Consider the following 17,006-nt stretch of genomic DNA (forward strand, 5'->3'; position numbering starts at 1 on the left):
GTGCCACTGGTCTACTTTCAAGTCGTTTAACTATCCATGGAAAGATATCTGTAATACTTGGAACCTTGGAATCAACAGATGGAAAGATTCTCTCTTCATATAAGTCAGCTCAGCACAGACACTATTTTAGAATGCCCAGAGGAAGGTGGGCAGCCAGTTAGCTGAAGTTTCCAGAACTCTGACTGTGTCAGTCTCTGATTTTGTGTCTGTTATAACAGACAGTGGACTCCCCCAGAGTTTAATTTTCTTCAGGGTTGCTATAAACTTTTTGCTTTCCTCTCCTCTGTTGTCAATTGGCCTCAGTTCAATAACTTACAGTAATTAATGGATGGATATTTGTACATTCCATTTATGTTATTCAGTTTGAAACTACTTTGTTTTCCTGTCTGTTTAAACAAATGAGTGTCATTATTTGTATTCACTATGTAATCAGTACTAATGTATAAAGTTTGTGATTACATTTACCTTAAGACTAATCACAGAGCTCTGTGTCTACACTCAGTATAGAGCGTAATAGACAAGCAAAAGAAACAACAATGCCTTTGGACACAGGACTCTTCAGATCCTGGCATAAAACAACATACTTTCATCAACCATTTGCCAGATTTTTGGAATACAAGCTGCTATAAAACCATGCCACCTGGGAAAATGTGGTAAAACATTTTCAGTTCTCTCTCTCAATACATCATTCATTCCTTTTATTTGCATGAAATATGTTGTTACATTACAATGCTGTAACATTACATGCATGATATGAGATGGGAACAAATACTAACATGTACATTATGTTTGCTTAGGAAAAAATCTAAATAATTTCAAAGGCATTTGTCTAAAATAAGATGTTTAGCAAGTTTATTTTCGCCTGCTTCAAATACAACTCAACTGTTACAATCAGACAGCTATACTTTCAATCTTTCAGGTCACATTGGGAATACACTACCTGATGCTGTTCATCTAAATGGCATAACACGTCTTACTAGCGATTGGCACATTAGGCACATGTGTGATGTGTGCACATTCTTCTCTTGTCTGCTTTTTATTCAGGTATACCAATTTTACTACCACATTCTAGCAGCTACAAAATAGCCCATTGTGACTGTGGATGTGTGTGAGAGTGAGCCCCATGATGGACTGATGCCTGATACTGGGTAGATTCATGCTTTGTGTACCAGGAACATTCCACAATGTTAAACTTGAATAAGCTGACTTAAGAATGTAAAAATTCATGGCTACTAACATCCCACAACTATGCATGCTGTCAGGAATGTTGACTTTCCTGTGCTCTATGCAGTTTATTCTAGAGAATGCTTTTTAGATTAGAAAATATTACAAATTGTTTATGTAATTTGATTGTACAGTACTGAACTAAAAAAATGAAAGAAAAAAATCTACACATTCTGCTTTAATGCACCCCCCCCCCCCCCCCCCCCCAGAAACATTTAGTCACATTTTACAATTTCACATTGTATTATCTATTTGTGTCCTGAAAACACCCCTCTATCCAACAATTAATAAACTTGGTATCCCTAAAAATAATCAAGTAAAAATCTTACCATAGGCACAACTGTAAAATGTTATAGTGTATTCAGATGAAACAGTGGCTATCTCATTTCGTATATAATTTTTTTGCAGTGAAGTAAATCAAATGAAAATAGATTTTGCATTTTATAACAAGCACCCTTATTAGAAGGTCAACATAATCACTAATCTCAGCCTCAGCCATACACATGATGTTGAATATCTACTCAGAATATAGCACAACAAGCCAATAAGCTTCCTTCATACTTTCTAGTTATGCTAAAAACTTATACAGGTTATCCTGTACTTGTTCTTACACAAAGACTGCATATAAACCAAACTGCACATTAAATTAAATAAAGAGAATAAAATACAACCATAGTAAACATTGGTATGATTTAGATTACATTTATTTCCAGTATTGTTATCTTGCTCATGCACATTCTTAACATACAAAGTAGTACTAGGGTGTTGTACCGTGAATTTATTCTGCTCACTTCACTAAAAGCAGTCAAATACTGACACCTTGTGAACAGGAAGTGTAATCAATTTATAGCCTCTGACTAATTCTGGGTTTGTTTCTACAACTGGATGAAAACCAGGATAAGGTTAATCTTTAGGAAGACTTATGATTATTATTACCGTATTCCACTTTTTCAATATTTAAGAACTTTTCCAATATTTAAAGATACAATAATATGCATCCATGTCTACTTAAGGTCTTCTGTACTGTTATATATTACCCTGTTCAAGGAGTTAACAGGCTTGTTCAGTGCTGGGTCAAGTACATCCATGACAGGATACCAACAGTAATATATTTTGATAACGTGATGGCAGATGACTAGTCTACACTGTGTTAGACAAAAAACTTTTTTCACATTATTTTAATTTTTCAAAAGCATTATATTTAATCCTCTGAATCATGCACATACACATTTTAATCTCTTAAATAAATGTATTCTTTATGATATTCATATTCAATTTAAAGCAGATCTTTGCTAGAAAAAAAAACCCTGAACCCACTGTTGAGTAGCTCAGTCAATGAACAATGAAAAATACAAAAAATATGAATATCTCTGCAATTAAATAAGCATTATCATTATCAACTAGTATTACATCAACTCATGTTTAATCAATTGAAACTTTAATATGATAATCAGAAATGAGAAATACAATCATAAAAGTGAAGTGTCACTGTGCAAGTTTTGCTACTATAAATAACTATAAAATATTTTCTCTGTAGTAGAGAAAACATATTACATTCTCATCAAACCGAATAGTATTAGTCAAATACATTTAAAAATTGTGGGAAGATGTAAGAAAAACTTTTTAAACAGAACAGAGTTTACTATATTTTGTTGTTCAGTGGTGATGGTTGACATTTACCTTGTATAATGGTCGTCTTACATCTATGGGACAATTCTGTATAACTTCATCAACCACATCTGAAATAGGCTGCATGAAATCAGGATTGGCGAACTAAAACAGATATGGCAGACTAGTTAATGATGGAAACATCTTATATTGACCTTTAAGTTATTTAAGGCTCATTTAATAAAACACAAATGCAGTGAAATGTTATCCAAAAACACAATAACCATACAATACACTGTGAACATAAGAATCAAAATGAGAATCAAGAAGGCAATTAAGAACTAAAAAATGCAATACAGGCTGCACTCCAGGGCTGGGGCTGCAAAATTCACAAGAATACAATTCCATGTTATCTTAAGTGTAGGAGTATAGAATTTATAGATAAAAATAAATACATGAATAAGAAATAGAATGTACAGTACACATATATGTTTATGTTTACATGAGCAAGTCTGGAGCATCAACTCAGCAATATGGAGGTAAGGACACAGGCAAACTCACTGGAAGAAACCCGATTGCTAGCAGCCTCTCAAGTTTTACCCGCAGCTCAGAGGATGAAGCCCACTAACATCACTTCAAGCTTGGGCCTGAAGAACCTGCCTCCTCTACATAATGGACTACTTAAACAACAGTGCTGACGGAAGCCGATGTCAACTCCAATTGTTAAAGTCTGCAATATGCACTTTAATCTCATCTGAATTGTTTGATTTGCAATATTAAACAGTGGCGCAGAGGGGTAAAAACAAGGAAAAAAAAGTGTTTTTGCTCCATACATTATGGGGGGCACTGTATGAACCCAAGGGAGAAGAGCACAGAGCTCCACATATGAAGGTGTCTCTAGAAGCCAGAACATAGAGACACTAAAGGAAGCAAAATGTCTGCAATTATGGACTGACACTTTTACTTTTTTTACTTTAAACACCCAAGCCATCAAATAATTGGAAATATTGTGAAACAAGCACAATAACAAAATCAAGTGACACTCTATAACATATAAATTAGCAGGGCCTGCATTTCAAATGCAGGCAGAAAGATGACACATTGGGCAGCTGCCTCATATCTCCAGGATTTTCTCCAGGTACTTTGCTTTTTTTCTACTCTATCCTAAGAAATCACATTAATTACAAATAAAGTATTGCCTTGCTTATTTGTTAAAAGATTAAGAGACTGGCTTCCACAGGACAGCAGTAATGAATTATATTATTACCTCAGTTAGATTTTTCTGAACACGTAACACAACATTAAACATGAATATGTGACAGAAACTGAGAAATGCACACTTCTGCCACTAGATGCTGCAGCTTTACAAGAAATATTCACCTTACCTCTGGATGAAAGAAAATTTCAGGGCCAAGGAATCGCTCATATCCGACATCTATAAGAAACTCTCTTTTGTTGATTGCATTGATTCCCAAATACTTCTTGATCCATTTTCCAGGGTCAGAGTCATATTTTGTAAACTCTTTCACAATATCTGGGCAGATATAACAGTATCTTTCCTGTCAAACAAAAAAAATCTGCAAAAAATACCCATCGATTTGTTTCAACAGTACTCTGTCACAATAAAAGCATTAGCAACAATATGGCACACAATCACTCTGAAAACAGGATATTTTGTTCAAATACTAGGCATATAAAAATGTATTCTGTATGGTAAAAAACAGTATATATGCTGAGTAACCTTTAATTAGTAACAACTGCCGAGCAACATGTATGACTGTGTGTGACTTCAGAACAGTCATAGACTGAGCAAGACATCCAAAGGAAGCAAAGAAATGCTGGGTATGCAACTAAATTCACATGTGGCAACAATAAAAGCCATTATGTTAAACTTAATTAACTGCTATTGCTACACTGGAGCACTATCCTGCTGAAAAAGCTAACACACTGCTGAGATCATTGCTCTCATAAAAGGTAGTGCACAAAAAAAAACTATATTTGGAATAATGGTCACTTGCAGTTCTGTGCAAAGTTTAGCAGAAAAACAAGACCATCCTGCCAAAACAGAATTCACTGCACATTCAAGAACTTCGATAAAATGTACTATTTTCTAAATCATCATTCTGAAAAGTAGATGCTTATGAGAATGTTTCAAGAAAGATGAGCTTCAGTTTGATAAGCTCTTTACCTTAATTGCCTTTGCCGTTTCCAAGGACTGTTCAGGTGGGATTCCTATTTCTCTCTCTCTCAGAAGCTGCTGGATAAAGAATGTGATATCTCTGCCAGCAATGGGGATATGCTTAATGCAGCTTCCAATGACATAACCTTCAGCCTAATTTAAAGCAAAACAACGATGCATTATGAACAGCAAGAAAGATCTGTTACCCTAAATTACTCTAGGGCAGTGGTTCCCAAACTCGGTAGATTTTTGTTCCAACCAACTTCTGTTTTTAGCCTAATTAAGTGAGCTGATATTTCCCAGTTTCTGTGTTTTGGTGGATACACAAGCTTGGTAAATAAGAAGTTATATGGGATAATATATACTGTATATTTTTTTTCATTTTAAAAATATTTTCCTCTGGATTTTTATTCTAATATTCCAGGTGTTCTGGTTATTTAATACATTATGTACTAATTAGTGGGTCTGACGCTAAAGTAGCTGCAGACGTTAACCATTCAGTGTAGTTTGCCCTGGTGTCTGCTCTCCTTGTTTTTAATTGTCATTACTAAGATACAATGAAGGAAGCAAACTACACAGGAAAAGGGGGAAAATAATAGGAAAACAACAAAATAGAGTTAAGAATTTAAAGCTATTGCAAAAATATATTTCTAAACACCTTACAAATGTAAAAATCACACTGCTGTGCTTTTTTGAATGCAGAATAAAGAGAGGAAAAAAAAGAGACAAGATAATTAAATGAGATCCATTATTAATTGTTATCACTGATGAATCTGGATGGAACAAAAAGCTGCAGTCACGGTGGGTTCCCAGGACCAAGTTTGGGAACCACTGCTCTAGGGTATTAGAGTTAAATGCAATCAAAATTAAATTTATATTACTGAAAAATAACGTAAAGCAGTTGGCACCCTGCCCGGGATTGGTTCCCTGCCTTGTGCCCTGTGTTGGCTGGGATTGGCTCCAGCAGACCCCCGTGACCCTGTGTTCAGATTCAGCGGGTTGGAAGATGGATGGATGGATAACGTAAAGCAGCATTTAACAGTATATGGTTACCATATGTGTTTGACCGCAAGAATTATATTAACATAAAGCTACTGTTTTTATATAAGCAAGTGGGAGAAAAGCTATAATATTATATATAATGTATATACTGTGGTGGGTGGGCACCCTGCCCGGGATTGGTTCCTGCCTTGTGCCCTGTGTTGGCTGGGATTGGCTCCAGCAGACAGCCGTGACCCTGTGTTCGGATTCAGCGGGTTGGAAAATGGATGAATGGATGGATAATGTATATATATATATATACACACACACACACACATTCAAGGCAGTGTGTAAAATACCCTGTGGTAATCAGGGGGTCCCATCTGTATTGATTGAATACTGCAGTCATACTCTAGAACTGTGGAATATTAGTTATGGAGAACGGCAGCATTTAGGATATGCATATCTTAAGTAGACAAATTATACCATACACAGATATGCAATCTGCAAACAAAAGTCACATCACTTTATTCTTCTGATCAACACTGTGCAGAAAGGTCACTTTCTATGACACAATTTTACTTTCATTGCACTTTAATTTTAGCATTACACACACAGTATCTATTTCATCAAGTGTATTGAATTAAATGCAAGTTGTAAGCCAATATGCCACTCTGCCACAGACCAGGGGCCTCATGCATAATGCCATGCGTAGAACTCACACTATAACATGGTGTAAGCACAAAAGCAGAAGCGTTCGTACGCGCAGAAAAATCCAGATGCATAAATCTGTGAGAACGCCAACTTCCACGTTCTTCAGCTACATAAATCCCGGTCAGCGTGAAAAGTAACGCATGTGCACGCACCTGCTGTCCCGCCCCAACTCCTCTCAGAATTACACCTCTTTGAATATGCAAATCAATATAAATAATCCTTAAGCTCAGCCTTCTGTGAAAAGACAATGGCAAAAGCACAAGGGAAAATAGAAGAATTTCAGCGAATACCAAGTGGAGGCAAGGAAAAACTTACTATTTGTTGGTTTAAACAGTGGTATAACCAACAAAAGGAAGATGATGGAGTGACATAGTGTGTCTGAGAAACTCGAAAGCTCAAGTTCACAAAGTTGCACAGTGCCCGAAATAAAAAAGAAGTTGTCACATATCAAAGTCGCCGTGAAAAGGCGAGTTGTAGCCCACCATCTGAGTGTCATATGAAAGCTTATTAGGGTACAGAGAAAAAAAAGGCACACAGTGGGGAAAAAAGCACGAAATGTCAACTTTAATCTTGAAATTTACACTTTAATCACATAGTTTATTTTGTCATTAAAGTAGAACATCATAAACTTCATCTTAAAATCTTTTAATTTACTAGTTTCGCAAGTCCCATCGTAACTAAAGTAGCACGTTAAATGCTTTGTTTTGTATTTGATCTTCTATGTGCTCTATGTGTGTGAATCACTACGTGCTTCTGGGCTTTCTCTTCCTCCGACAGGACACAGAATCCATTACATTTGTAATATTACAGCTCTCTGAATAATACTGAGATGTATACGTGACATCATTTTCATGATGATAGGAGTTAAAGCATGTTATTAAACATGGGAACACGGTGGCGCAGTGATTGTTCATGTCTCACGCAAGATGCTTGCTGCGCCATGCGCGACCTTCGATGAAATACTTTATTGTAGCAGTACTGTCTCTTTCAAATGTATTAACCCCCAATTCCTGTCCTTACTTTTCTTTCTCCAAATACCCAATCGCCACACAATCAGCTCTGTAATAGACGTTAAGCCATCTATAAGCTTAAAACAGATTCTTCAAAACTTTTAAGGAACATTGAAATATCTTTATAGTACATGTTTAATTATTCTATCCATCTATTCTTCCAGGGTTGCGCCAGCACCAGCAAGAATACAGCGCGAGGCAAGAACAATCCGTGAACGGAGCGCCAGCTCCTTGCTAGCGCTGCGGCACTGTGGCCTCGCATGTTTAACAAAATACATTATTTAAATTAAGTTTAAGTTTTATCTGTATAATATAATAAACATATTTTGCTGCATTTCATCTTAAAAATGATATCGTCATCATATGTAAATACGCGCTTTATAAAGTGGCTCAGGTTGTGCAATATTATAACTGTAGTGCAAGTTTACAGTGAGGCAATTGTACTTATAATTACAAACAGTTCTACAAGGAGCACTTGATGGACTGATTGAGTGTGTTTTATAGTTCTTGGGACAAAACTGTTTCTGAACCGCAAGGTCCGTACAGGAAAGGCTTTGAGGCATTTGCCGTGTGAGAGCAGTTCAATAGACAGCATGGGTGAGGCAGCATGTGCTTGATGCTGTATACCGATAATTCTCTTTCCAATCAGCTACTGTAGATCTGTGATTCCCCACTCAGCTATAGTCATATAAATACTCGGAGTGGTGCAGTGAGAGTAATATGGAAAAAGATGATCCGCTGTGGCAACCCCTAACGGGAGCAGCTGAAAGAAGAAAAAGAAGGTGCAGTGACAGCAACAACGCTAAAGCAGCTATGGTATTTGTAATAGTTTGGCTATTCCCTGGACCATTATATTGATACAGTTTAATTACAATCAGATGCATTAAACTCATAAACAATACGCAGTTAGTTTCAGTGTATATGATAAAGCCACGTCAGGGATGTGGATCTAAAAATGAAAGGGAAACCACACAGGAACAGTAGCACTGCTTTGACGCTGGGTGTTGCCAGTCTGCAAAACCAAGCGAAGAACTTGCATACGCCAGGGTTGGAGCTACCGTGGAAATGTGCGTGGCTTTATGCCAAGTTTAGGTTTTATACATTGTGATTTGAGCGTGGAAACATTTTTGTGCATACGCACCATTTATACATGAGGCCCCAGCTCTGTGGCTAGTGAGTTAAAAGCATGGAAGGCAGAAGCAAATTATGTGTTACTTCTAATACCATGATATGTTCTTAAAATTTATTTTCAGGGACACTCCCTCCCCACATGATTTTGATACTTTCAAAGGTCTAAAGAGTTAATTAGGGGGTCTCAGAATTCCCTCAAACTCCCCATATTTCGTACCTTAATTCAAGGCATCTTTAAAATAATAACTAAGCATCACTTATGCCAGGGTTCTCAAACTCCGGTCCTGGAGGACCGCACTGGCTGCAGGTTTTCATTCTAACCCTTTTCTTAATTTGTGACATATTTTAGTTGCTAATTAACTTCTTTTGAATTAATTTTAATTGACTTGTTTTTTAAGATTTGTTTCCCTGAATTTTTTCATTGTTCCTCTGAATTGCTTCATTTCTGTCCTTACATGGCACCCAAACAGAAATGAAATGTGAAGTGAGTGAGCCAACAGAAGACCAACTAAGTCAGGACCTCAAACTCCAACCAGTTGCTTAATTAGAAACTGATTCTTCTCGTTAATTAAACCTGTTTTTTAATTCCGTGACCTGTTGCTGCTCTCATTGTGCAATAGCATATATTTCTGAAATTGTTGGTTTTCTCTTTTCTAAGAGCACTGGTAAAATGATTTGTGGGCCTGAGCAGACCAATATTCCTGAGAGCTTCACCTTTCTTTATTTTCAGATACTGTATGATTGACACAGTTTGCTGGTCATGTTTTGGCTCATTTTGCATCTCATTATTGTTTGGCTGCTAATTTAGAAAAAAAAAAGAAAAGGGTCTGAGTCCTCAAGAGCAAGTCGATTACAATTAATTCAAATGAAGTTAATTAGCAGACAAAAACATGTCACTAATTAAGAAAAGGGTTAGAATGAAAACCTGAAGCCACTCCAGGACCGGAGTTTGAGAACCCTGACTTATGAAATCAAGACAATCAGTAAATGGAGAAGAAGAAAAGTACATAAATAAGAAACAGTGGCCCAGACTCTGTACAGTCTAATAAGACAAAATCAGGTTATGCAAAGTTCATGAGCCAAGAAGGGGATCAAACAAATTCATTGAACTTGCCTCCATTTAAATACACTTAAAGTACAGAATTTCTGTTATTCTTACTGTTTTGGGAAATACTATGCTTCATTCAGTTTGCTTATTTCTTTTAATCTGTTTAGGCAATACGTTTAACAGATTTGTTTTTGAAAAACAAATTATTCATACTTCAGCTGTTGTATGATATAACTACAGTATATATAAAAACTGTAAAATGGTTATAAGTATCTTACCACTGGAATTACATGTGTGACACCATCCCCGCTGTCTATAACAATTCCTGTAAGTGTGCGCTCCCCAACTTGCCTTGAAGTCCAAGATGCTGCCAAAGCCAAAACGGCCTAAAATGAGACAGACATACAATCATATGAAAAAGTTTGGGAACCCCTCTCAGCCTGCATAATAATTTACTCTACTTTCAACAAAAAAGATAACAGTGGTATATCTTTCATTTCCTAGGAACATCTGAGTACTGGGGTGTTTTCCAAACAAAGATTTTTAGTGAAGCAGTATTTAGTTGTATGAAATTAAATCAAATGTGAAAGACTGGCTGTGCAAAAATTTGGGTACCCTTGTCATTTTGCTGATTTGAATGCATGTAACTGCTCAATACTGATTACTTGCAACACCAAATTGGTTGGATTAGCTCGTTAAGCCTTGAACTTCATAAACAGGTGTGCCCAATCATGAGACAGGGTATTTAAGGTGGTCAATTGCAAGTTATGCTTCCCTTTGACTCTCCTATGAAGAGTTACAGCATGGGATCCGCAAAGCAACTCTCAAAAGATCTGAAAACTAAGCTTGGTCAGTATCATGGTTTAGGGGAAGGCTACAAAAAGCTATCTCAGCGGTTTAAACTGTCAGTTTCAACTGTAAGGAATGTAATCAGGAAATGGAAGGCCACAGGCACAGTTGCTATTAAACCCAGGTCTGGCAGGACCAAGAAAAATACAGGAGCGGCATATGCGCAGGATTGTGAGAATGGTTACAGACAACCCACAGATCACCTCCAAAGACCTGCAAGAACATCTTGCTACAGATGGTGTATCTGTACATCGTTCTACAATTTAGCGCAATTTGCACAAAGAACATCTATATTGCAGGGTGATGAGAAAGAAGTCCTTTCTGCACTCACGCCACAAACAGAGTCGAGTGTTATATACAAATGCTCATTTAGACAAGCCAGATTCATTTTGGAACAAAGTGCCTTGGACTGATGAGACAAAAATTGAGTTATGTGGTCATAACAAAATATTTGATCATATTAACAAAAACATGCAAAACATTAAGATACATGAAAATATGAATAAAACAAAGAGAAGCACCTGAACAGCAATGTAAAGTCCTGGTACATTAAAGGATTCAAACATAATCTCTGCAAGATACTCTCGGTTTTCTGGTGTGTTCAGTGGGGGTTCTGTCTAAATTTAAGAGGAAAAAATTACAAACAAGACATAGAAATATACTGTAACTCAATATCTCCGGTGTCTTTCAATTATGGTCAATATTGGTTCAATACTAGTAATATTTCTTACAAAATACATCACCTGTGCTAAAAATGAGAGACAATGCTTTAATACAGTACATTGTGACAAATTTTACTTGTTATTCAAATACTAACAAAACTGCCTATGACAATATAAATACAAAAAGAATTTAAACGAGTATACCAACCACAAAACAACAATGGCTACATTGGCCATTCACAGTTTTTTCTGAATTTTAGCTTTTTAACTGCATGTGAGTTCGTAACAGGACTAAATAAAAATGTAGTTAATCTTTAATGGATGTTATAGTTTTTTTTTGCATTTAAATGTAAGGACTAAAATCACAATTAAGATCTTCTGGTCTTTCATACTTTAATTTCTCAATGTTAACATAGACAAAAATGAACAACAGCCAAGACATGAAACTGTCAAAACTGGTCCATAATGGTCGTGTGACGTATGAGTGGTGGTAGCAACAGGGCACATGGATAACATGGGAGAAGGTCAAGGACCACACAATTGTACAATTAAGCTCTGGTAGGCTGAACCCTTCTTCTTTCGGCTGCTCCCGTTATGGGTTGCCACAGCGGGTCATTTTCTTCCATATCTTTCTGTCCTCTGCATCTTGCTCTGTTACACCCATCACTTGCATGTCCTCTCTCACCACATCCATAAACTTTCTCTTAGGCCTTCCTCTTTTCCTCTTCCCTGGCAACTCTATCCTTAGCATCCTTATCCCAATATACCCAGCATCTCTCCTCTGCACATGTCCAAACCAACGCAATCTCGCCTCTCTGACTTTGTCTCCCAACCATCCAACTTGAGCTGACCCTCTAATGTACTCATTTCTAATCCTGTCCATCCTCGTCACACCCAATGCAAATCTTAGCATCTTTAATTCTGCTACCTCCAGCTCTGTCTCCTGCTTTCTGGTCAGTGCCACCATCTCCAACCCATATAACATAGCTGGTCTCACTACCGTCCTGTAGACCTTCAATTTTACTCTTGCTAATACCTACATGTCACAAATCACTCCTGACACTCTTCTCCACTCATTCCACCCTGCCTGTACTCTCTTCTTCACCTCTCTTCCACAATCCCCATTACTCTGTACTGTTGATCCCAAGTATTTAAACTCATCCACCTTCGCCAATAATAAAATTCATGACTCTGTCAGTGTATGATATTCTCTAGAGTCTAGCAAAATTTCTTCTGTTAGGGTAATCCTAATATAATTGTCCTCCTTGTGCCTCTGACAAGCATTTTTATAACTCTTATCCAACAGTCTACGGGGAGGAATGCAACTGGTGGTGCCATCATCAGGTTCTGTAACTGTTAGCAGGTATGATTTGCAGTGCAATTAGTAAAACCAAATAACACACATCAGGATGACAGGCAACTGCTTTTATAAGAGTCGGAAATAAACCAAAGTCCCAACAAAGAGTGACAGGAAGACTTGTCGGGAGAACACAAAACTGGCAGTTGATGGTCCATTTAGACAGGCAGCCCAGTTTACCAGATACCACTTTAATGACCATATTCAAGTCAGACATTGTGCTTATATGTGAGATATCAAAGCAAGTGTTCATGCTGGTGCTAGGAAGAACATATGGCGGAGGACAACCAATAGAAAAATAAACTGAATACAGTACAAGGACTTGGTGAACCAGGGTCATAGATGTGGGGTAAAAAAAAGAAAGGCCATTCATTAAGACAAATAAGAGGCCCTTCAGATGGTGGTTTATCAAATGGAGTGATGCATGGACTATATATTCTACTTGGACACAAGCTGGGGTTTGACTAATGGTTTATTTTGAAAGATCTGAGACAACCAGTAATCCCAAGTTACATCATTTTAAATGTGTCTAAGTACATCAGAAGGGTTCTGTTTTACCTGATCTTATGTTTATGCCAATGAGATGTCTTAATTTTCTATTTAAGCAAAGGTGAAGGCGTGGTGACAGATCATGAAAGATCTCTGGGCATCTTTTGAAAAGAATAGAGGCTACCCAAATGTATTTGCTAAATTGCCCATCATGGTCTCATCCTTCTTGTCCCCCTGATTATCCTGTCTCTAACTGGCAAACTCTCTCTCTCACCAGTTCATACTGGCACAAAATGCCTGCTATTGCATTATCCAGGTGTACATTGCTGGTGGTTGAAATGGTTCCTAACCATCTATGTAAAGAGCTTTGAGTAGCTAGAAAAAAATTCTATATAAATGTAACTAAATATTTTCCATTAAGATTTCAATTTTGCACTGGCATTGCAGATATCACTGCATGTAGCTTCTGCAGGACAGGAAACATAACATTACATTATCAGACCAGTTTATTCCAGAGGTCTAGCAAAGCCTGACCCGACAGCCAAAAAATAGTCTCTGCACACAAGTAGGAAAGCAGTTGTTAGCTTTACAACAAGATCCAGACTATGTGTCATTTACACAGCACATTAAAATTAAACTAGTCAGTTAAAATTAGTAGTGTAAACATAAAGTATTATTTATGCTTAGAAAATATGCCTAGGCCCTAGGCTAAAGGTAATATGTAATGTTACCCGCTGAAATGGCTGCTTAAGATTAACATTCTTAACATCTGTATATTTTTGTATCATTCATTTTATAAACAAACTTCATCAAGAGCAACTATTTTAAAATTATACAAATAACAGGTTAAATATTGCTCTTCTGAGTAGACACTTACTTCTTGTGGTTTGGTAACCTGCACTTTCACCACCAGTAAAAAATCTTTTTTGCAGATGTTGAGCTTCTGGACAGTTTTATATTTCCATTTGTTTTGCACATCATCACAATGCTATTAGCTATAATCTATAATATTGTCCATCAAGTAAAACATTTTATAGTTGATAGGACACCTACAAGAAAAGCAAGGGCTCTAGACATAGTATATAGCACTTTTATAGACAGAAATAAACATACAATTACACTGATAGTGTATTAATGTGTACCCTTTTTTACTGAAGCAGACTGTAAATCTGTGCATTCTGATTTAATCTCAGCAGGTCTCAGTTTAGCCATTGTTATTATCCACAAAATAAATCCGCAGATTATTTGAAAGGGTGGCCCTTTTCTGTCTGTAAAGTGCTTGGAAACTGCTATGATGTCAAGCCGCACATAAAAAAAATGTTACAAACACAAAACATTAAAGTATCTCTTCTAAAGTAAACTACTGACTCTCTAAGTGTCTAAGAGAAATCAAAAATCACCAATACAATAATACTCTAAACACTGACCTTTTGTTTCATTCCACCCTGCTTTTTCAAAATGCAGCTCTTCTCAAAACTTCTAAAAAAATATTTGCTCTTTTAAAAAACAATGCTTTAAGCTGTTTATTGTTATTCAGACACAATTTGAGACACCTATTATATAATAAACAAATTTTGCTTTATGAACTTTGCAAAAAAATAACCATCACTATGCTCCATGTCTGAAATGCTTAAAAAAACAGCTTTGGATTAAAGGAAAGAGGATTGTAAATTCAGTAGGTTTGCAATCCCAAAGTATCTGGGGAGATAGAAGAACAGTGAACAGTATTGGCAATTCATGTTTTCACAATTTTGCAAACTATATATCAGTTTAAAAGGAATCAAAACTCATCTCACAACACTTCATTAAAAATTCTACTGGTAAATTTCCTGCCACCTTCAGAAAAATTGTATCATTTTAAAGACTTGGGGGCTTTGCCCTCTGCTCGTTTTGCTCTCCAATTCCCGGGCTGGCGCTGCACGTTAGCCACTTTGCGGTTTTGCCACTCGCGTATGGGGATATGGATTTGTTGTCTTTGCTAAAGCTATTCTAATAGGAAACTTTTACCATTTTAATATGAATGGAATACCAAGATCTCCTTCGGTGACTAATGTTATCCACGGGAGATGTACTACATTACCTATCTTGGACACATCCTTCTTTCAACAGTAATTTGGGCGGTGAAAGACTGTACGGTGTTAACAGTTGTAGATATTCTTTGGGATATTGTAAGTTGATGTTTTCATCTTCCGCACGATTACCACTGTTTCAGCAGTCTATTGATACGCATTTAAGCAATTTGCTGTGTAACCGATCGAAAATCTTTGCGTTAATTCATTTGACTTCATCGTTTCTCAGTGTTAGGATTGCCCGTGTACTCATTTCTTCTGTTGATAACCCTTCAGGATGAAATTCTTCAATAAGATTTGGACATAATAAGTCTTCTTTTATTGGGAACTTAAAGTAAGGAAAACATAAACATTTATAAGAGCCTAGAGAGCAGGAACTGTGTCTGTCAAAAGCATTCACACGAATGAGACGTGAGAGGGCCATATGCGTGGCTGAATATGTTTGAGAGGAGAGCGGGATTTGAAAAAAATCTCATGGCCAAAGTCTCAACCCACAAGACTTGAAAAAATCTCTTTGAAAAAGAAATTCTCTGGATTTCCTTTTATAATAGAGAGATATTAAACTGGACTCTGATATAGACTACTTTATTTTAATGAAACCTGCTCAATTTTTCAATTTGCTTTCACCAAGAAAAGGGAGGCGGACAAGAGGTCTACAGAAATTTTGATGAGAATATGAGGATAATAGGACAAGTTATAAATTGATGAGCTCTATTCTTTCTAAGTAAAAAACTCAAATGGATACCTTGACCCTGAAAAATAAAAACTGGATTCAAAAAATAGCTGGCAGCTCTTACTAAAGTAAAGAAAATAGCATTATTGAAAATATTAATTTATCAATAAATATCAGTCCTTAAATTTTTAAGCAGTACAAAACTAATTTCCTGTAGTATCAGTTCTGTCCACATGAGATGCATTTTTCTGCTCGTTTTTTTTTTTTTGACAGTGAGCTCAGACCCACAGATTGCTGCACACAAACACCCCAATCCCCACACAGAGCAGCAGCCCCTCAGCCTCGCTCAATGTGCTGCTGCTCAAAGTTAGCAGTGAAATGTAAAGCCTCCAAAAGGACCTCTCCCATAGGTTTCAATGTTCCTGTTAATTTAGTGCAGCCACATTAAGGTCTGATTGGTACTTATCTCTTTATGCTCGTCTACATTTACTCGTCGTTTTTTCTTTTGATTTAACACATGGTTTGTCAATAAAGTACAAGCAATGCCGCTTCCACTGACATTGGATCCTGGAGTCTGCATTTTTAGTTTACACATAAATTACACGTTATTTTCGTTTTACTGGGGTACTCTTTCTTTCAAAGTTGACTGTATACTTTACCTCATTTCAGAAAATGTTCAAATAGATTGGTGCACATACTGTATTCTGCTAGCAAAAAGTTAAATTTTCTAATGAGATCATATCAACAAAGAAATATGTAAATATGATATACAGTATGTGTAGTAAAATGGTAAAAATAATAATAATAAATGTGTTTCTTGACACCCAAGAACTCTGTACAAAGACATTTAAAAGAAACATACTCATCCTCTTTCTAAGACTGCACTACTTGTACTTTACAGATTCATGAATGCATGGCAATGTCAAAGGCTTTTGAAGATGTGCACTATGTCAAGAACGATATCATTTTCATTAATGTTTACAGAAGTCTGCAAAACTGCTGTTTTTGGCAT

General features: G+C 36.6%; 1 protein-coding gene across 2 annotated transcripts in view; it reads right to left on the minus strand.

The window, feature by feature from the left end:
• LOC114653703 (actin-related protein 3B) overlaps nt 1–17,006 on the minus strand; it is a 51,203-nt gene that overhangs the window by 11,378 nt on the left and 22,819 nt on the right. For both annotated transcript variants that reach the window (XM_051929123.1, XM_028804165.2), the window contains 5 exons: nt 11,266–11,361; nt 10,174–10,281; nt 5,021–5,164; nt 4,218–4,391; nt 2,905–2,997 (listed from right to left, as the gene is read on the minus strand). In XM_051929123.1, coding sequence (XP_051785083.1) covers nt 2,905–2,997; nt 4,218–4,391; nt 5,021–5,164; nt 10,174–10,281; nt 11,266–11,361 — 615 coding nt within the window. The remainder of the gene's footprint in view (nt 1–2,904; nt 2,998–4,217; nt 4,392–5,020; nt 5,165–10,173; nt 10,282–11,265; nt 11,362–17,006) is intronic.

The sequence above is a fragment of the Erpetoichthys calabaricus genome, chromosome 6, assembly GCF_900747795.2.
Source record: "Erpetoichthys calabaricus chromosome 6, fErpCal1.3, whole genome shotgun sequence".
In the NCBI taxonomy this organism is placed as follows: domain Eukaryota; kingdom Metazoa; phylum Chordata; class Cladistia; order Polypteriformes; family Polypteridae; genus Erpetoichthys; species Erpetoichthys calabaricus.